The 21,637-nt window shown below is 40.9% G+C and overlaps 3 protein-coding genes across 6 annotated transcripts in view; 2 read left to right on the top strand and 1 right to left on the bottom strand.

Annotated features, from left to right (window-relative positions):
* Positions 1 to 2,063, top strand: part of cadm4 (cell adhesion molecule 4) — a 151,980-nt gene extending 149,917 nt beyond the window's left edge. For 3 of the 4 annotated variants that reach the window (XM_083918408.1, XM_083918407.1, XM_083918410.1), the window contains one exon: positions 123 to 2,063. In XM_083918408.1, the coding sequence (XP_083774534.1) occupies positions 123 to 232 (110 nt within the window). In that variant the 3' untranslated portion in view covers positions 233 to 2,063. The remainder of the gene's footprint in view (positions 1 to 122) is intronic. The other variant, XM_083918409.1, reaches the window with a different exon arrangement.
* Positions 2,064 to 4,515: 2,452 nt separating this feature from the next.
* On the bottom strand, positions 4,516 to 6,609 carry LOC310949983 (adenosine receptor A1; the record flags this gene model as incomplete). The annotated part of the gene is made up of 2 exons (XM_083917623.1): positions 4,516 to 5,374; positions 6,242 to 6,609. The coding sequence occupies 2 exons, from the start codon at positions 6,607 to 6,609 to the stop codon at positions 4,516 to 4,518; spliced, it is 1,227 nt and encodes a 408-aa protein (XP_083773749.1).
* Positions 6,610 to 11,502: 4,893 nt separating this feature from the next.
* On the top strand, positions 11,503 to 18,976 carry rps19 (ribosomal protein S19). The gene is made up of 6 exons (XM_083919191.1): positions 11,503 to 11,548; positions 12,768 to 12,838; positions 13,001 to 13,101; positions 15,602 to 15,785; positions 17,013 to 17,067; positions 18,922 to 18,976. Exons 2-6 carry the CDS (start codon positions 12,768 to 12,770, stop codon positions 18,952 to 18,954), a joined length of 444 nt encoding a protein of 147 aa, XP_083775317.1. The 5' UTR covers positions 11,503 to 11,548; the 3' UTR covers positions 18,955 to 18,976.
* The last annotated feature ends 2,661 nt before the right edge of the window (positions 18,977 to 21,637 follow it).

The raw sequence follows: 21,637 nt of genomic DNA on the forward strand, positions 1-21,637 counted from the left end.
ATTTTAGTGCTGTTTGGTTTGGTAACGCTGCATGGCGCTGCAGTGATCATGACGCTTTGCCACCTAACATTCCCCCTCCAATCTCCCTCTTGGTCTCTCTCTCTCTGTCTCTTTACATTCAGGTTCCTATCTTACCCATGAGGCCAGTGGGTTGGATGAACATGGTGAGGTTCAGGAAGCTTTCCTCAATGGGAACGACGCCAGCCAGGGCAAGAAGGAGTACCTACTGTAGCCCCTCTCCTTCCCTATCCCTCTTCTGACCTCATCCCCCTTATCCCTTCCTATACCTGTCTCCCACCTTATATACAGTATACACACACACACACACACACACACACTTCTCTACCAAGCGCCATAACAGGCGGCCTTCTGAAAACGACTGTATACAGATACTGCACACAGCCAATCCATCCCGCTCCATTCCACTCCATATCCTCAACACACACACACACACAGACACACACACACACAAACACACACACACACACACACACACACAACAGAGACAGACTGAGAAAAAGAGAGCCTATAGACCCACCAGCCATTTACGACTGTGCCATATACTGTAAGTCGGAGGAGCTGGGGAAAATGGAGAGAGCAAGGGAGTGGGGAGGAGAGGGTAAGGTGATTGTAGACAATAACAGAATGATACCATAATTATTTTGATCGAGAAGGAAGTGGGGAGCCCAAAGAAAACAGGCACTCTGCCCGTGCAGCCACCAAAGTGGAAGGGGAATTAGAGGCAGATGAGTGCTATAATTCCATGCCTGGAGAAAATCATCTATTTCACAAAGCTCAGTGTTCAACTGATGTAGACAGTGGGAACAGTGTGTGAGGAGGGGGAAGTTGAGTTGACCAGGAGCTGCCGAGCGCTAGATGCTAGAATTTTTTTTTTAAATTGCCAAAGCATCTTCATACAGAGCGCAATTCATGTTTAATTCCTGGAGTGTTTGAGCCCAGATTCCTGGTTAGTATCCAGACTTATGAACAAGGTAGCTGTCCTGTTTTGTTTTCCTTGTTGGGTGGCCTGACAATAATTTGCGCAAAGGAATCCTCTTGTAGTGATTTTTTTTTTTTACCTCTCACTGTGAGGCAAAGGTAGTTCTCTTTTCATTTAATTAACTCTCCATCTCCTCCTTCCTCTCAGTTCACCTGTTACCATCCTCTCCCCTCTCCCTTATATCTCTCTTTCTCTCTTTCTCTCGGTCTGCCCCCCTCTATCGCTCCTCCTTTGTTGGCTCCTAATAATAAAAGGATTAGTGGTGGGCTGCGTTCCCGACAAAGAAGAAAAGAATATGACTTGCTAAGGCATTAAAGGAAAGCTTAATTATTTTAGAACGTCATTAAGAGGATAAAAAGGTTTAGAAGTCTCAATAAGAAGGGCAAGGGGAGTGAATGAAGGAGAAAATGAAATGGTTGGATATTTTTTCTGCCACCACACATCCGCAGATACATGCACACATTCATACGTACAGTAAACATGTTGACAGAACAAGTATACATATCTCTGAATTCCTTATTTGTATAAAAAAAAAGAATAGCAACATAAATTAAATGAAACTTTTAAGAAATAAAAAAAAAACAGTTTACTATTGAAACGCATTATGAAGCAACTATACTAACACAGAATATTAGCCTTTAGAGGTGCAAAGCCGAACAAACCACTGTCCAGTGATCTTTAAAGAAAAGAAAGAAAAGAATAAAAAAAAAAGCATTTGTCTTTCTGAGAAACCAGAGGTCTTATTGATTTTTTATTAATTATTATTATTGTTTTTGAACAATTATGATTGTTGTTAATGTTATTATTATTGCCGTTGTTATTATTAAAATTGTAAATGTTAAAGAAATGTACACTTCCCATGGTTTGTTTTTGGTTCTACTGTAGAGAAATTGCTGTCTTTTTCCACTCTTACCTTTCCTCTCTTTCCCAGTCTTTCTCTCTCTCTCTTCGTCTACTGTGCCTAGTCGTCTCTTCTCCTGTCTTTCACGCTTGTTTATTTTAGAGTCCATGTGTCATTGTTGATATATAGCTAACTATTTCTTTATAGGGGAAAGATACAAAGCACGACAAAATAAAAAAGAATTCAAAAATAACCTCTGGGATCAGACTGGTTTTTGGGTGTGTTTACTGTGTAATTAACAAGTGCTGTTTTTGAAGTGCTGCGAAAAAAAGAGGACAGGAGATGCAGCATATGATTAGATCAATGGGGAATAGTGGAGTTATATGTGGGAAGATAAAGATGAAGGCGACGGAGACACTGGCAGCTCATTCAGAATAAATAGAATAAACAAAACAAGAGGTTTTGTGGCGCCGCTAATGAATCATAAGAAGAGATAGTGGGGAAGAAAGGGTGACAGGCGGGTTGAGCCAGATGCACATAGAAAAATATGACTCTGCCATTAACTTCCACACAATCAATACCCGATTCTGTCGAGAAGCACTCAACATGTCCATCTGTGCACAGGGCTAGATTTGAAAGCCGCCGGAGGTCGCCGGGTGATAGATCGATGTGTTTCTCTTCCATCGATGGCAAGGCTCCATGGTCGCCTGTCATAAAGACAGATTGTCAAATGGCAATCAAAGTAATGGACTTGCCAGGCGCTACCAGCATTGAGTTGACACTCTGGCCAACAAACAATTCAGACATATACACAAGTCGACACCAGACATATCTTCAGTTTATGAAAGGTAGCACAGGTCGTGCAATTGTGGTCGACGACTAATAAAACTGAGAATATTGTCCGTTTATATGTCTTCAAAACAGAGGAGCGTGTCCTTGTATGCCTCAGGGATTCACATCGACTCAGTCTGCTTGTGTTTGTTGATTGTTATTTCTGCTGGGAGATGTAAACTTTCTAGTTTGAGAACCATTTCATGTGTTCTGTTTAAAGATTTCAACCACATTCACAGGACTTATTGTCCCTAATGCGGTTACTGCTTGCTCTGGTGCATCGTGGGAAAACCGGTCATTATCTGACCCTAACAAAAAGCTGCTAGACCTAATGATAATCCGGCCACAACCCTGACCATAGAGGGTGATTATCGAATCGATACACACAAGCAAAAATGAGATTGGGACAAGCCAGACAACAGTCGATTATATTCCTGCCTCAGTTTACGACATGCAGTGATTGTAACATTATATAGCCAGTAATGACAGCAAGAAGTCTGTGAATAACTCACGAGTTTGCTCCCTGATGCTAGTTTCACCGATTAATGTCCTGGAACGGGTTCACGTCAGATAATTCCACGTTTATTACCCATTTATGACATTCATATTTCATTTCTACGAGACGCAGTAGATAACGCACTCCATCCAAACAAACGCTAAATATTTTGGGGAATTACACGGTGGATTTGACACAGTTTTATCCATCTGTAAAACAAACTCTGGTGTCTCCAGGATGGTCATTGTGACCCCTGCGAGGCAAGAAGACGTGTACCGAGTGGTGGCATTGCATGAGACAATGATTGAGGTGCCTGAGTGTGTCGAGGCTGAGCATAATCGGGAAGCAGAGAGCTTTCAGGCAGAGAGAACAATTGAATGGGCAGGCGTGCCATGGAAGCTGGTGATTTTTTTTCTTCCCATTTTCTCCATCAATAATGCGTTCCAGTCAGTGATTTTTTTTTTCTGTAGTGATGGAAGACATACCGTATTCTGTGTATTTTTTGAGTATAGGCTGCATAAAGAGGAGATAGAAACCAGGGGGGGGGGGCATAATGAGTGTAGAAGTATATGAAAAACGACACAAGATCCGTGGAAAGAGCTGGAACATATTAACTGACGAAAACATTGAACAACTTATAACCCTGAGAGTAAGGGAAGGAAAGACCGTCCTTACAATCATGCCAAACAGGGAGTGTTGAATGTCATCTCAATGTTCCATGCAGAAAAGAGGAATTTACTTCTTCGCACTAATGCAGTTCAAGATGAACAAATCAATTAGAGTGAGCAAGGCGCTTTTTATTGCATGAGAGTATCACATTGTATTTACAAGTTTAATCAAAACAGTCTTGACAATTGTGTCATGGCCAGGTTAATGATGTTTTCCCTGAGATGCTGCATCCTCTGTGGACCACATGTTATTATTGAATGTTTAATTAAACGCTGTCACTCATATACCTACATTACCGGTGGCTGGCTTAGGAGAGACTTAGAATAGGCTTAGAATAAGACCCATAGGAAGAGCAGTCAAAGAAAACAGGCATCTGTGATCAGGATAGCAGTCATCATCTAGAGACTTAATTTTCTCACTGACATTTGGTGCGGGACCCGATAATTAACTGGCCTTTTCATTTGTGAGTTATTCACAGCATCTGTGCACAAGGTTGCTGATTAGTTAACAGGCAAACAACAAACAGGAATATGCTCTATTTATTCTTCTTTAATTCTCAAGCTTTTCATGTCAAACACCAGCGTTTTTTTATGCACACAAAACATGGAAGCAACATTGTTTGAATTAATCTGCTTGAAGATCATGGCAAATGTTTACCATTTCAATTTTGTTAAGAATTCAGACCTCTGGGCACACTTTGGCTTTGAGGGAGTGTTTGGCCGAAGACCATGGAGCTGCCTGCACTGCCTCACACAGGGCCATGCGGACAGATTTTCCTCTGGAAAGGGGTACGGGAGGTGGAAGGTGGGCAACAGAAAGAGGAAAGGATGCCCTTTCGTTCCCCACTTTCTTTTGAGGAGGAGTGAAGAGGATCTGGGGCACAAGGCTATATAGCTGGAAGAGGAACATGGCAAATGCATGAACCCAGGTAGGAAGATTGGTGCTGGGGCTGAAAAGCAAGAGAGCATGAATAATGTGGAGTGGCAGGCACAGCAGAACTAAAAGGGAGAGGGACAGAGCCAGGGAACGGATCTGAAAGGAGTCATGTTTAGGGGGGTCTGCATGACTAAAAGGAGTCTTCTTAGGCTTGATGTATAACAGGTCAAGGTAAATAACCAGCAGGCAAAGCAAGGGGAGCATAAACACTGTCATCCCATGGACATAGACTAGGAAATGGGGACTGAGTATGATATCAGGGGCGCACACTCCCCAGTGGCTGCTGTGAATTTCAGCGTAGGTGAAGTTGTGCATGTCTTCCACATAAAACTTTGAAAGGAATCCTCCGTATGGAAGGTACGTTCCAATGACTTTGCGGTCATGATGGTACTTAGGGGGCGGTGAAGGGGTGAGATGGGGTAAAGTGGTCGTCCAGTTGCCGACCATCCCGAGGCCAGATGTTCCGGGGCCAGTCCCGCCACGTCTCCAGGTGTCCAGGATGTCAGAGCCAATGAACTGGGCGAAGGAGGACAGGACAGAGCCCACCCAGCACAGCAGAACCACACACAGAGCTCGTTGGCGGGTCATCACTGAGGTGTACCTGCCATTTATAAACATGAGGATGTGGCTCACTTTACTCCTCTCAGGAAAAGGGGTGTTTCATTTTATCATTAAAATTCTGACTTTTGAACGAGATCTGCTTCTGTATGATGTCTACAAAAAACCCAACTTTATTACACCAACTGGTTATCTAGTAGGTGAGATGCATTTGAAGGCCATTAAAAAAGACATAAAAGTAGCTTGCTTTCACTGAAATGTTGGATTTGTAGGTCACTGTCAATCAAACATCTAAGAGCCTGAGAGCCTACTGATATTCACTCGCCCCTGTGTTGCTCTGATGGCAGTATAAGCAATGTGTGATGAAACGCAGCCTCATGAGCAAAGGACAAACCCTTTTCTTCCTTTACTGCTGACAGCACTCTTGAAAGTGTTGACTTGTCCCACCCACACGTTCACCCTCACCCACACAAATACTGTACAAATGTATTAAAGCATTTTTTGTAATTTACAGTATGTGATGCTTTATTATTATGTTTCTGAGAAAAATATGTCATTTCTTTAAGGTATCTTGGATGATAAGCTGCAGGCTAACTCTAGTGCAATTACTTTTAATTGTGCCCTGTCTTTGAAAAAAAAAAAAGATAATTAAATGACCATGTTATAGGGATAGTTTGGACTTTTGGAGTTGTATGAGGTACTTAAAATCCATAGTTAGAGAAGCTTGTTCTGATGTCTGCTTCTCCAAACTGGAGGCATGCTCCCCTCCATACACTGACTACGGAAAAGTACCTCATATCAGCCCACTTCAAAAAAATCCAAACTATCCCCTTAATCTTTGACAGTTTCTTTAAACTCTGATTTGTATACTTCTACAGCTTGAACCCATTTAATTTTCTTCTAGACTCACCTGTCTGCCATGCGATGCTGCAGGTGGGCATCCAGTGAGAGCATCATTAACAGGAACATGGTAAACTGCCTGACCAGCAGGGGGCAGCACACAAAGGTTATGCACGTGTACAGACACTGTGGGGTTCGCAGGTTGAGTAACACGTTCACAGGGACCCCGACTGCGCCGCCTACAGCACCCACCCAGCCCAGGCACAGCCGCAGACAGCACGACACACTCCCAGGTTGGGGCCTGGATCCATGGTTTCCCTCCCGGACATCAGCCACCCTACTGCTGCCACTGACCGCCATGCACAACCTCACACTCACCACAATTACAGCTACAGATAGGATGCATTGGCACAGGGAGTACAGCCATATGAATTCCATGTCTGGGGGAGATTTCAAAAAGGAGAGAGAGACAGATGAAGGCAAAGGGTATAGTTTAAAAAGGCATTACAGATAATGATGTGAAAGAGCAAAAATTAAAGTAAATGTATTGATGCTTATGCAAATACGGCCTCATTCACTCCCTGTCTAGTTGCCACTCCTGCCCTGTGTTCCCACTCTCACTCTCTTTTAGCAAAGACTGCCCCCGCAGCGTTAACTCACATCGCCAAAGGAATGGTCAAATTTAGAGAAAGACAAAGAATATAGGGAATACAAATGAGAACAGAAATACAAAGGACGGAGAAAAATTGGAGGTTAACTGGTTTAGGTCAGAATAATAAAAACAGTCAGGAAGAGAAGGAGAAAGCACAGATGTGGAAGGATATTTGGAATTTTATGCTAGTGGCGGAGAAACGGGCAGGGGGAGAGCAGATATTTTGATAGGTATTGGAGAGCTGTAAACGTGCCTGGAGAGTGAAAAGGTCAGGCCAGACCAGACTTGACAGAACTTCTCCAATGAGGATGTGAGCACCATGCAAACACAGAACAACAAGCACCAAGCACCTGGGTGTCAACATACTGTTATCACTCTCTTTTCTCTCCTGCTTTACAAGTTTTTGTTTCACCTCTCTTCTCTCTCTGGCCCACCATGCATCATTCATACACTCACTCACTCCCTGAAACACAAATTGGACTGGACATTTATGCGTAAATACTTGAACACTTATACACTCAATCACAGGAATGCACGCTCTCCTGAGTGAGTAATTTCTAGCAAATGCATTCAAAATGATTGGCAGCTAATTTTATTGCAATTTCAAACAATAGTCTCACATAAAGGGGAGTGGATGGATATTGAAAAAGCGGATTTGCTGCAGCAATATAACACCTGTCCAATTAGTTTGACCTTTTCAGAACATTCAGTATTCGTCATGACTTTTCTATAATAATTGTGACTGGTTAAAATAACCTCTTTATACTTCTTCATAATCACTTTACACAGTTGTCTCCTGTCTCCCCACATGAAGGGCCTCAGCAAAATTGATTTACTGAAGTAATTAATGGAGTTTAATCCACCTTGTGTGAGTTTTCAAAGTTGGTGGCTGGTTACTCCCATTGTAATTAATTGCCTTAATTAATCAATTAAGCTCTTTCAAACAACACTCACGAGGGCCAAGGCTTTCAGCATGTTCCTAGCTTTTTAGAGAGTTGAAAGGCACCTGGACCTTGACATAATATAAGTAAATTAGCATAAAAAGGTACCGTTACCTGTTGTGAAGCCCAGCGATGACACAGATAATTTACACAAAGCTCTATAATCTATCCTGTGTATGACTTGGCTGCCTCTTTATTTCCCTCCAGGATCTCTGTCTCTCACTCAAACTGTGTGCCCCCACTGACAGAGTATAGACCTGATTCATAAACCTCCGCTTATCCACCTGTCTTCTATCTCTCTCTCCTGTCTCTGCAAACATATCAATTGTGTCAATGTTGGAGCATGGCTGCCCTTTCCATCTCAGATGTGCAAAGGGCAACAAACCTCTGCCAGCTAAATATGTAAATAAGGCACACACACATATGCACATAAGAGCATGGGCAAACACACATACACTGAAATAAGGTTTATTTTGCGCTCTTATAGCAAAAAACCTTTACGATTTTCTTTGATTTCTGAAATTTCTCCTAAAAGTTCAGTGTGTAGGATTAAGGCTGATCTATTGGCAACAATTAAATATGATATTGATAAGTTAATTCATTAAAAACAATGTGTGTGTATAATCATCTGACAATATCGTTCCTTAAGAGTGACCTGTTTATATTTACACGTTTCTACATCCCAGAACTGGCAAACCAAACACAAATCTGACTCAGGAACAGGCATTAGGAATAATAGCCAATCTTCTTGCTGATGGTCTCGTTTATAGGTCATATAAGGCATCAGTATTAAAGAACAGATTGAACTTCATTGATCCCCACAGGGGAAATTCAGTTAAACCAGTAAAAAACTCTTTTTAACTTGTCGTGATGTAGAGAGAGTCTGGAGACAGTCTTTTAGTGGCCTGTCCCTGGCTGGACCTGTGCCCTGAAGTGTCCCAGTTTTTAACTGTGTGTTAAAAACAAAGTGAAATAGTAGCCTTTTTTACGTGGCAAATATGATTGGGCAGAGATGCCATCTCATTCCCCTGTGTGCTTGTTTTTTTACAACAGTTATCATGGTCAAAATACATAAAAACTGGAATTTTCCCTGTTTTTTATTTCATAGATAATAACATTGGATATTTTATTGTTATATTGACCGTCAAACTGGAAATGTCCCCAGTTCTCATTTCAGAAATCGGGTAACCTTATTGTAACTGCTTTAATTGGAAAGAGCCAAAAGAAAACAAGAGGTTGCTGTCAACTCTGAAGGCAGTTTTTGATGGAGTGAGCATTAGCTGCTGTAGGTGTAAGACATTTTACACAGTCTTATCCAAAGGCATTGTTCCATGACACAAAATAAGCAAACAGCACCATGTGAACTACATTGTTACACAGAGGGAATTTATGTCCTCAATAAAGAACACCTTTAGGCTTATACCTAACATTATGCATGTTATTCCTGTGATCTTAGACAAATAAATCAATAATAAATAGGCTAATAGGCTACTCTCTATGCAGCAAACAGAGAAAATTGTGTAAAGTTCTACGGACAACTTACAGTGAGGACAGTGTGCCTGGAGCCACTCTATTGAAAATCGGTTGAAAACCTTGCTTTGTGTGCTCAAACTGTTTACTTTAGTTTTTAAAATGTAAATCAGCTTCATTGAACTGTAGGGCAGACAGTTATGGCCTGAAAATGTTCACATATTTCAAAAGAAATCACTGAAGCATATCATATGTTTATACTCATTCTCCCACTGTCTGCCAAAAGGGCCAAACAGCAGGAAGGGGCACACTAAGCCCAATTGAGTCCCATTTAACAAAAAAATAGCCACAAGACAAATCATAAACATATATTAACAAAGTCTATTTTGCCTGCTGCAATTTTAAATAGGCTACAGCTGACATGGCCAATGTTTGTTGGTTAAGGGTGAAAGTGGGAACCCTGAGGAGGCCAGGGGAAATACAGATTACACAAGTAGAATTATAAAAACTTAACTATTACAATCAATGTATTCTTTCCAGTGGTGGGAGGTAACTTAGTGCATTTATTCAATTACTGTACTTAGGTTAAAAAAACTGAGGTCCTTGTACTTTACTTGAGTAATTCAACTGTATGCTACTTTACCCCTCTACTCCATTATATTTCAGAGGTGATATTGTACTTTTAACTCCACTATATTTATGTGGTAACTTTAGTTACTCCTTACTTTACAGATTCAGATTATTAAACAAAACATTATCAACAAATGAAATAACATATACTGTGTTAGATGAAGCCACACAGAAGTATATATATATAAAGTAAATCATATCAGCCCTACTTTTATCAGCTTCAACATTAAAGTGATATTAACATGAATCTATTAATGATTATAATCTGATAATATAATATTCTGCATAATGAGAACTTTTACTTTTCGTGCTTTAAGTACATTTTGATGTTAATACTTTTGTGCTTTTACGTTAAAGGTTGAATATGGAGAATGAGCAGAACACCGCCATCTCAAGATCGTAGTCGCAACAACAAAAAATAGGTCCACCACTCAGGTTGCCATGTTCGTCAGTAGCGTACAGGAGACCGGAGTCTGCTTGAGCCTGTTTGAACCCATCCTCTCCAGCAAATCGCACCATAAGTAAGTATTGCAGAGGAGTTTGACTGACGGTTACCGTTAGCCGTCACAGCTAAGTAAACATGAAAGTTAGCTTACCAAACGTAGCCATTTCGGCGTGCATTTTAATGCCATTGAACTCCTTTATCTCAGTCTCATGCTACTCCTCAGTCCATCGAGTGAGTGCTTGGCCTATATTGACTCTTGTTTTTGCCCGTCACTCAGCTGCCTGGACAAATAACGATTTCACCCAGTGCCAACCTACGGTAGCTGCGCCGAACAACAGAGAACCATAGCAACCTGCAATGCCGCCGCTTTTGGGTGGTACAATTTAAACAGAATGTGAAAGAAAGTCATTGTCAAACCCGCAAAAAAAATATATATATATATTAATTCAGACTAAATATATATTTTTCTTTTTAGCGAAAAGCAATACTTTCATTCTGTACCCCTCAAAACGCCCCGTGGGTGTATTATTATTTTTTAAAATATAACTTTTAATGAAGATTCTACATATTCAACGTTTAAAACAGCTAAACTTGCAGTAGTGGCTAATATTAAGAAATAAGTTGTGCTTTTACTTTTTAAAGTTTTGGTAATGTTAGAGTTCATTCTTACAAACTTTGAAGCCCTTGCATACAGAAGTTACACTTGTAATGGTGTATTATCATTAAAATGTGGTATTATTATTTGTGCGATAAAATGAATTATCAAATTCCTTTTTTTTTTTAAAATCCATTCCATCATTTGTTTATTCAGGTTGAGCTCAGACCGAGAGCAGAAGGTGAGCAACAATTAAAGTATTGACACTCAGTCATAGCAATCAAACTTTGGTTGTTGAGTTCCTGGTTTTTTAATCCCAGTCTGTCCCTGCGTGGGTGTATTTTAAAAAAAAAATAGCTTTTATTAAAGAGTCATCATATTCAACCTTTAAGTAACAGATATTGTCAGGTGATTAAATGCAGGACTCAGGACTATTTCAACACTGAGGTTGTACTTATTTTAGTAGTAGCCTACTTCTTACAATGCTTGTGTGGCATCAGAGTTGTAGTGTTCGGTGGATGTGATGAGTGGCATCGGTGTGAAAAACAACGCTCGTGTTCTCGCGTAATCGAACGAGATTTGCCCGTTTTAACATCAGTCGGAAACCCCGTTCCACCCTCTTCCCTTCGCTGTCCACAAGCAAGGTAAAGCGCTAGATTTCTCCCTCGGTTATATGACGCTAAATTGCCCCAAATATTTAGCATTTACTCCCGAAAAGTGGCCAGGTTAGGATATAACATACAGATGAATATGTTGGTTGAGCTTTACGTGAGGTTATTAGACGTGTTTACTTGTTATAGAAGGATTTTAGTTGAATGTTGCGCTCGTAGTATAGGTCTGTTTGTAATGGCTGCCCCCATGCTACCTCGTTGAGGCCTACTAGCTTAGAGGCTAGCTGTCCTGGATTAGCTTTGAATTAATTCCTGAAGTTTAGAGTTAATATGCATAGTGTCCAAACTAATATCACTTGAAGCGTACTATGATGTCGTGAAGTGTGTTGTTTGTACGTAGCTAGGGTTCACCAATAAATAGTGCTTCTGCTGGGACGGGTGTGTTAGCATTAGCTGGTAAATGCAAGTAGTGAGCGGTTTCCTCTCTCTTCAAGGGAAGCTAATGCCGGCAGAACGCGTGTTTCAAAGATCCACCACACCACATGTAGTTAATCAGCCCCAAAGTGTTTGCTTGGCTCGGCCAGGGTTCTTACGGGTGCTGGAAATTCCTGAAAATGCCTGAACTTTAGTGTGGTGTTTGAAAAGTGCTTGGATTTTGAAGAAATTGCGAGTAGATGCTTGACATTTGTTATATGGGATGACATGATTAAAACCAGAGACAATACCTCAATATTTGGGACTGAATAAGGTATTTTCTGACATGTTTGCATCACAATGACTCAATGATTAACAGATTATCAAAATAGTTGATTTTATTGTCGATCTACTATTTGAGTTGATTAACCTCAATGACCCCTAATTTAAAGTGATAAACAAGTTCGGTAATAAGTTTACTGAGTACTCTTAAGTATTTAAATATTGTTGACTGTAATAATATTGTAAATGTATAGTTTACCACAGCTGTAAGGTGCTGGAAATGCACCTTGAAATGCGTGACAATAGCTTGAATTTGACTTTGGAAAAGGGGTTGGGACCCTGATTTGTTTAGTGGGCAATTTGATTTCAGGAATCACATCAGCTAGTGATGTTAAACCTCATGTTGTGTAATGTTGATGTTGGATTGTGTTTTGTCTACTGGACTGTGAAAATCAGCATCCTTAAAGTAGCAGCGTTGCATTCATAAGTAACCAACTACGAGTTAATCAGACAACAGTTGTTTCATTAACGTCAATGTATTTTCCTTGTTGTTTAGATGCCTGGTGTCACAGTGAAAGACGTCAACCAGCAGGAGTTTGTCCGTGCCCTGTCAGCCTTCCTGAAGAAGTGAGTATTACGTTTTCCACTCATCTTATTCTTGACATTTCAATATATAATGCAATCACAAGAGATCATATCATAAATGAGGTTCCATCCTTGTTTTACCACTAGTTGTATAGAGTGCTGTTTTACAGAAGCTAATGCTGCGCACTTCTTGCCTGTCCCCAGGTCAGGAAAGCTGAAGGTGCCCGACTGGGTGGACCTTGTTAAGCTGGGAAAGCACAAGGAGCTTGCCCCCAGTGATGAGAACTGGTTCTACATCAGAGCTGGTAAGTCTTAATTGGAGTTTTTTTCTGGCCAAAATTTGGGCTGAGGTGGGCACGGGAGCAAAACTTTTGCTCTACATGCACGAGAGCAGAAACGTGCACACTCGTCATGTAACACATGCATGAAGTGCCGAGCAACTGAATACTGAAATAATGTTATGTGCACAAAACGGTGTCACCTAACCTATCTCATTTATACAAGTGTCACCCACAGCCCAAGAACCAAAACAATTCCGCACAAAATATATATATATATATACTACGTTTACATTATTATTTTCACCCTTATTTGTGAGCAGTAAGTGTGCCAGTGCTGACATCAAAACCTGGAAATTTAGCATCTTGCAGGTTTGCATAATCCACAACGGATTATGCCAGAAAAATATGATCTGTGACTCACGTTTTTGATACTTACCCGTTTTGTTCAGTCAGTCTTCACATAGCGGCAGGGCAGCAGGAACTAATTTTGAACAGGGGTTGCTGTGAAAAAAGTGTTGTTTTTTTGGATAAAAACAAACAAAACCTGAGCCTTTAGGCCTATTTTAAATTCACTGCTTTGTCATATAGACTGCAGTGCACACAGCCAGGGTCTGTAACACAGATGTTCTCAGATGAATATGCGCAATTAATTAAACTTGACAATAACGCTATAACAATGCAATAGCTTTGGTCATCTGGTATGAACCTGCGTCACTGCACCATCTACGTTTGCCAAGCGCAATTCTATTAGTTCCAAAATAATTTTACGTACATCTCAAGGATATAAGCACGTTATTGAACAGAACACACTCACAAAATAATACTTTGTCTCCATCTCCAACCTTTTTACGCAAACCACAAGGAAATAATCCCAACAATTCTCCACATCTATTACGCAAAGAACACACGCACAAAATAACACTCCATCCCTGCCACCTTGCAAAAATACTATAGTGTGACGTTAAACTGCATGAATACAGTACTAAAGTACGCGGCGGCCCCATGCACTTACTTTGAGCTACAGGCAGGGCACCATGATTACAGGTGAAAAAATGTCCAGGGGGTTGAGTGTCTGTGGGCATTCATCAGCGAAAGGTGTGCAAGTCTTTTCTGGGTCATGGTGCTGCTTATCCATGTCTTCAAAAGACGCAAGGCAGAGAGTCTGCTCTAATGAGGCCACAGAGATGGGTAGGCGAAGACATGACTCGGTCAGTTTTTCTGTGTCTGAAAACATGGCTCTTGTTTGTGGCAGGAGCTTTGTCAAACATGCTACATCTTGGACGGTGACACACTTAGGCCCTCTGTCTTTTGTGAGATCGGTAAGCCGTTGCCACGGAACGTGAGAACGTTTCATACCACAACGCCGTGCAGGAAATTTGAAACTGGATGTTGGCTGGAAAGGCTCGTCTAATCCAATCACGCTAGGCTGGGTGCATTAACATGCATACAAATGCATTTCTGTGCCAGACATTACTCCTCATTCTGTCATTGACTATGTAAATTTACTAGTCTGCTGCTGCCATGGATGTATGTTGCATGGAACAAGCAGGAAACCTCTTTACTTGGCGACCACTAGCCTGCCTGATGTTGATAATGAGTTTCCATGAACCTGTTGATTAGGTATCATATAATTTAATTAAAATCAAAAATTCATGCAATAGCCTGTGTCAAATCATTTCCCAAAATATTTGTATGAAATTTTTAAATTGTGCAAAATATTTTATATATTATGAGGGAGAACTGTGGTAAGAGGGAGAACTAAATTGATTTTCAATGAAGATTCCATTGCAGCAGCACATAATTTCAGTGAGGCGGACACCTCCAAACATATAATGCAAAGATTTATGTTCATTCCCACTGGCCATGGTGTCTTCCATACAAGAAAGATGCTTTTTGTAGGTGTCCCAAGTTAGTTGCAACAAGTATTCAAACTTCAGTGTAATTCAATAACATCACTAAAGGATGTATTACAGATTTCACATGTAGAGGTGGCTGTCATGAATTCAGCTTGGGCTCCTTTGCTTCCATAAATGTAAGCACAAACTGTTTTGGTTTGATACTCGGTTGAATGTGCCTTATTTATAGTTTTTTTTTTTGCCATCTTAAGAATGATTGACAGCCTATGTAAAGAGCATACCTTAACAGTAAGCCCAAACACCCCACTTATCCTTGGTTATATCTATTTTATTTTAGTCTTAACAGGAGGGTTTCTTTTAGATGCTACTTTCCAGTCTTGGAACAGGCTGTGTAAAAGGGCTATTGAGACATGACACCTAATAACTATGGTTGAGTACTAAGGCTAATATTCTTAAAATATGTGGACATTCAAACCTTTTAAATGGTGCTTCATTCATTCATATTCAAGGTGTAATTGTAAAAGAAAGAAAATTCTCACTGCTCTGTGATGTCTAAATTATTAGGTTAATCTCTGACCTCAGTGCCTTAATTCACCACAGAAGAACAACACTCAAAGCAACATTGTAACTGACGTTGCATCATAACATAATTTCTTCTGCTCCCACAGCATCCACAGTCCGCCACCTGTACCTCCGTGGAGGTGCTGGTGTTGGCTCCATGACAAAGATCTATGGTAGTCGCCAGAGGAATGGCGTGTGCCCTGCCCATTACAGTGTAGGATCCAAGAACGTGGCTCGTAAGGTGCTGCAGGCCCTCGAGCTGCTCAAGATGATTGAGAAGGATCCCAATGGGTGAGTGCCTCCTATACATTGTATCTACTAGATATGATGTATGAAAAGCTAGAGATGTTAAATTATTTGTTTGAAAGTAGCCTGTTGAGTGGCAAGTGTTCATAAAAACACAATTGCATCAAATTACTGTGAAGAGGTTCTGTCTAACATTCAATCTCAGCCTTGTTTGCATATGTATGTTTAATCTCTGTACACGCTGTCAAAGTTGAAGACCTGTGGCATATGTATGACGTGGGGTAATGTAGGCGAGGGCTGCCCAATTAATCAAATTTTTTGTTAGGGCTAAGAACCTGAAGGGGTGGATTTATTTGCACAGACTGTATTCAATGCTTCTTGAATATTTAAAATCTGAGTGATAGTCCTATTATATATACATGCAATAAGCCTGTGAATGTTCTCATTTGTCCAGGTCATCGTTATCCCCAAAGCAATTTCAGTCAACGTGAATAACCACTGGATTTGGTCATTTGTCCTAGACAAATAACCAAGTCCAGTGGCTTTTTGACTGAAATTGCTTTGGGATAAACATGCAATGTATTACATTGTAAACCGATTCTAGAAATTAACTCTGAACGTTAGGCATAAAAACCCTGCATGCAGGTGGAAATTTGGTTCACAATTTATACAGTGTACGTGTTATACTGAGTTGTGTTATGATAAACCCCGTAAGCAGAAGTCTCTTACATGAAGCAGAATTTCAGTTATAACCGGGCAGTCGTGTTGTTTTCACGTGATTTTATGAAAAGAAACAGTGACTAGCTCTGATATGCACACTGGCTGATTCAAGGAGTAGTTGACCTTGCTCGACAAATTGAATGAGTTATTTTTGCAATTCTACAATTTTTATCTGTGCAGTACCATATAATGTTAAATATCTGAAATATCTAAATACATGCTTCAATTTTGCTCTGCGAGTCTCCAATAAAAATTCTATCGCGCTGACGAGGACCAATTGATTGGCTTGGTTTTTATTCAGTTCAAGTGGGCAGGAAAACACAATTCTATTTTTAATTGCCTTTGTTTCAGGGTTGATGAGTGACTTTTGCCAATATGTAAGGATGGGATATATTGATATGAGGCTTTTCCAGTTTGTAATACTGTGGTCAGTGTGGTGCAGAGAATTATTATTGAAGACTTGAGCATTTTGTGTGTATTAAAGTGTCTTATGACCTGATCTATTTTGTTCCCTCATTGTCCTGCTTGAAATTTTGTTGATCTGTCTTCCAGTGGTCGCAGACTTACTGCCCAGGGAACCAGAGATCTGGATAGAATTGCTGGCCAGGTGAGAAACAAATTTTTCTTCACTAATAACTTTGACATACACAAGCACCTTGAACAGTACTAGCTTTCACAGTTATGTAATTTTAATATGTATTTGTCTGTGGTAGATAAAGGTCCAATCCAGTCAAACTAAAAAAAAAAAAAAGACAGAACAATGGGAGTGGTGCAGAAACGGGTTGTAACAGACATTTTTTAAAGATCTTTATTATTCAAGGACAATGTCATTCAGAGTGAGTGTTTGTGGATCTGAAGCAGACAAATCCATTTACTGATCTTCTGTATGAATACTAATGAGCCATATCTGCTTGGATACAGATAACCAACAGTATCTTACCTAAAGTCCTTGCACTATATATTTCACACAAATTGTATTGTACTTGGGATGTTGGTTGTAACATGAAAATTGATTTGCTGTTCCCCTCAACAAATTGAGTCTATGCCTTCAGTACTTTTAAGAGGCTAACCTGTTTCTGTGAAGCAAGCTGTGTAGTCTGATTGTGGCCTGAGTTGATGCGTTATCGTGGCCTGAGTTGATGCTTTATCGTGGCAGTCAGAGCATTTCCTAAATGCTGCGGTTTGTTGTAGCGGCAGAGACTATTTTCCTCTGGCAGTCATAAACAATCCTGGTGGCTGGGAACTGAATCCCAACAGACCTTTCTTACCTGTGCCTCTACTTGTTTCCCACTGTCTCAGTAATGACAGGGAAGTGAACTTCCCATTGCTTTAAATGGCTACTATTGTGCTGAAGAGTTTAGTATGTATGGTATAGCCTGGTCTAGCCTACTGCTAGAATTGAAATGCCCCAGTATCAGACTCCTGAGCTGTTAAATGAATATCATGGCAACCTCATGCTGACCAGGCAATGGTTGTTTTTTCAGTGACTCTGTAATGTTCAGCTGCACTCGGGATGGTGCCTTAAGCGGGTCACAGAAATGCCATCCCTTTGCTTTGATGCAACACCTTGTCTGTTGCGGGAGTATACAACCCCAGTGTCACTTCACCATGAAAGGCCTTTTAAGGCACTTGTCCTTGGGCAAATTTTCCTTTGCAAACCAACTGAGTTATGCGTCTTGTGCGGCACACTACTGGCACTGTTTGTTTGCTTTCACATAAAAAAAACAAATCACAATGGGACTTGTCAAAAAATCAGGAGAGAGGCAGCAGTGTTGTGATAATCCAAGGGTAAAGGGGGTAAACATGTGGAGGGAATTTCATGCTTGGCAAGTCTGCCGTATGGCACCGGTTTTCTCCTTGTTTACCCATGCTAATGAGCAGTATGCAGATGAGCAGACCTGGGCCCAGCCCCGCCTACCTGCTGCACAAAACTAGCACAAAGCATGTTGGTGGTGCTCCGCTGCCTCTTCATAAATTCCCCTTGTGTGTTGTAGTCTGACTTTCAGTGATGCCTTTTCCCTTGAAAGCAAGATTTCTACCATGTGCTTTCATTAGACTGGTCATGGTTTTATTGGCTGCAACAGATTCGGTTTCTCCTTCAAACTGAGTTCACTCAAGTCCCCATGAAATTGCATTTTGATAACATCTTACTTCCTTAAGTTGCACATTTCCTGTTCAAACACGATATTGCAGTTTGCCTTAATGTGGTGATAAATTTACAAGTAAACAGTAAACCAATAGAATATTAAGCAGATGGGAAGTTTCATTTGATCGCAGTTGATACAAATGAGTTTAAATAGTTGGGATAATTTGCTCCATCTATGGCAGCATGCTGAAGCCATTACAATATAATTCTTTCCACAACAACTAATTGGATTTCGATTTGAAGACAAGTTTTAAAAGGCACTGCTCTTGGACTTGATGAATATGCCTCATGTTGTTTTTTTTGTTTTTTCCACAGGTCGCAGCTGCAAACAAGAAAACTGTTCAATAAATCTTTTTTGGAGAAAGTCAAACACTGTGTGCTCTTTTGTTTTCAACTCCTGTGAATGAAGATGAACCTGGGGGCATTAATGGTCTGCTCAGTATTTTGAAGTACTCACCTTGTCTAAATTGCTTGAATGGGTCTTTGGGCTCATATTTCACTGGCATTTAAGTTTTGCCATTTATTGGCAAGGGAGAGAATTTAAAGGGTGGGACAGGTGACCCGATGAGCTGTTTTTCACTAAAGAATGAACACTTTGAATGGAGCTGGCTAGAGGGAATGCAAGCTGGTGCATGAAATCATCCTTAGTTTCTGGCTGCCTGGTTTAAATGGCTTAGTAGAAAGGGCAGTAATGCCAGCAAATAACCGTTGGTTATGTTTTTCAGACCCTCAAACTACAGGGTGCGGTTTCATTAAGCAGTTTGAAAGGGCTTCCTGGGAGCTGCTCCATCAGCCATACAGCCTCTCGTCAGCAGCAAAACGCTCCCCTTCTGTGACAATACACTTGGCTTCCATTTTTTTTTTTCTCGCCACTGTCCATGTACCAGATGTAGTTTGTACAGATTGATCCATGATGCCATGACAACCAAGAAGAACTGTTCAGTTAATAAAGGCAGATAATTGCATTTACATAAGTAACACATTTTATGAGCTGGTATGGAATGATGTCATGTTTTAGCGGTTTCATTCATGGCCACAGTGCCACCTAGAGAGTGAAATGGCCAACAGCATGGTCTTAAGCCAACTTGACCATCTTAATAGCATTGAACAAATGTACATGAACTATTTTATTACTGCCAAGAAACCTGGGGCATTTGGAAAACGGTGTCACAAGAAAATCGCTGTAGACGTGTGTGTGTGTTTGTGTGTGGGGGGGGGGGGGGTGACTTGCTCAGTTGAAGCAGGCTTTTACTGCTAATTCAGGTGTGCCTATTTTCAAAGAAGCAACAAAGAGGCATGAATAGTGAACGTTGGTACACCATGTGAATATAATTGAATCGGGTATTTTATGAAAATAGGACTGAAAGCTGGTTATCAGTTTGGTCCAGTTAATGTCTTGTGCTTTACTAATGAGATGATTGCACAAACCTCAATCAATGAAAGCACTTTGCTGATTTTATTTGGAGGTGCTTCTGAAATCCTGCAGAGGGTGCCAAAGCCTATAGAATATCTATCATGGCTATATGCACTTTGGGGTGATTGCCTCTGAGCTGCCTACTCAAAGACTAAACACAGTAGCACTCTAATGTAATAGTACCAGCCTGTTTCTAAGGAATAGTCAAAGTCAGTTATTGTAAATAAATAAAAAAGCCTGACATTGATTGGTGCATGTAGTTTGAGGGTTACTTGTTTTTTCTATCAGCAGTGTTTCTCTAGCTCCGTCATGTGTAACGTACATGACAGAGCAGCATCAAGAGCTTGCCACAGAAAAATGTAATGCGTAGGGCCAGTCTGTAAGCCATCCAGTCGCTCTTCTTTCTCAATTTCAATTTGAGCCAGTGGACTTTAGTGTGCCAGATTTCTTTTCCGTTCCTCAGCTCGCCTTGGGGCAACACAACTACAAGCACAACCAAATGAGAGAAGAGGGAAAATTGCAGTGCTCACGTCTATCTGTGTCCCTTTTTGAAAGAATACAGATTGCTTTTCATATCGCTGACTCAATTCATGTCCAGATTTGAAGAACAATATCCAGAAGGCATTGTTTGCTGACAGAGCTGAGCTGTTGCACACAGCCTGCTGTGCTCCCTGTGTGTGTGAGCGAGCTTACACTTGGTCCTGTGTTTGCGAGATATCATGTGTTGTAGATCCGTGGACAATGAGCCTGCTGTGTTTGCCAGTCTGTCATCCACTGTATGTGTGTACAGTACACACATCACGGCACATATAATACATTGTGGTGCATTGAGCACACAGCTGTCTTTTTTTATGTCAATCGTCAGAAAGTATCCACCATGTATTCTGCACATCTCTCAGGAAATATTAATCTCTAGTCTTTACATACATCGTCTCTCACTCGTCTCTGTCCTCTGTCTGCCCGCTATCTCCTTTTTTTCATTTGAAGACCAGCTGTTCCTGAACACCTGAACCCATCTTCTCACCCTGCCCTGGCCCATCCCTCTCTCCCTCCCCCTTTTCTCCCCTTGATGATCCCTCTTTTTCTCCTACCCTGTAATTTGGAAGGGAGAGAAGGATAAACATGTCCTTGAGTGGTAAAAAGAAATGTGTGGAATCCACCAGAGGTCTGCCATGTTTGCCTGGCTTCTGTTCGACTGCATGTGTGTGCATGCTCACGTATGTGTACTTACTGCATACGTATTTTGTGCTAATGTGGCATCAGCAGCTCCAGTCCGTCAACTTGTTTGTGAACCAATTTGTCATTGTGTGCCGCGCAATTATCAGCAGGCTTCACTATAGCAATTACTGCTGCGGAACAATTACCACTTAAATAAATGCACAGCCAAGTGGTTTGTCGTGCTGAGTGTGTCTGTGTGTGTGGAGATGGCTGCACCCACTCACTCTCCCAATTCTTTGGCAGTTCAGTTTGATCACACTGAGAATGGAGGCAAACCTCCCTCTCACCTCCTTGGGGCTGCAAACGGCAGATAACTAAGACACGTCTCCACTGTTTCTCTAAAATAGAACCACTATCAGGAGTGCTTCCACACACACACACACACACTCGTACATTGTC

This window comes from Echiichthys vipera, assembly GCF_963691815.1.
Source record: "Echiichthys vipera genome assembly, chromosome: 8".
Lineage (NCBI taxonomy): Eukaryota > Metazoa > Chordata > Actinopteri > Perciformes > Trachinidae > Echiichthys > Echiichthys vipera.

What these genes read in the sequence shown, in the direction of transcription:
- rps19 (XM_083919191.1), top strand. Translation starts at nt 12,768, where the DNA reads ATGCCTGGTGTCACAGTGAAAGACGTCAACCAGCAGGAGTTTGTCCGT. An exon ending in ATTGAGAAGGATCCCAATGG is followed by an intron (nt 15,786 to 17,012) that starts GTGAGTGCCTCC and finishes TCTGTCTTCCAG; the next exon opens with TGGTCGCAGACTTACTGCCC. An exon ending in TGGATAGAATTGCTGGCCAG is followed by an intron (nt 17,068 to 18,921) that starts GTGAGAAACAAA and finishes TTTTTTCCACAG; the next exon opens with GTCGCAGCTGCAAACAAGAA.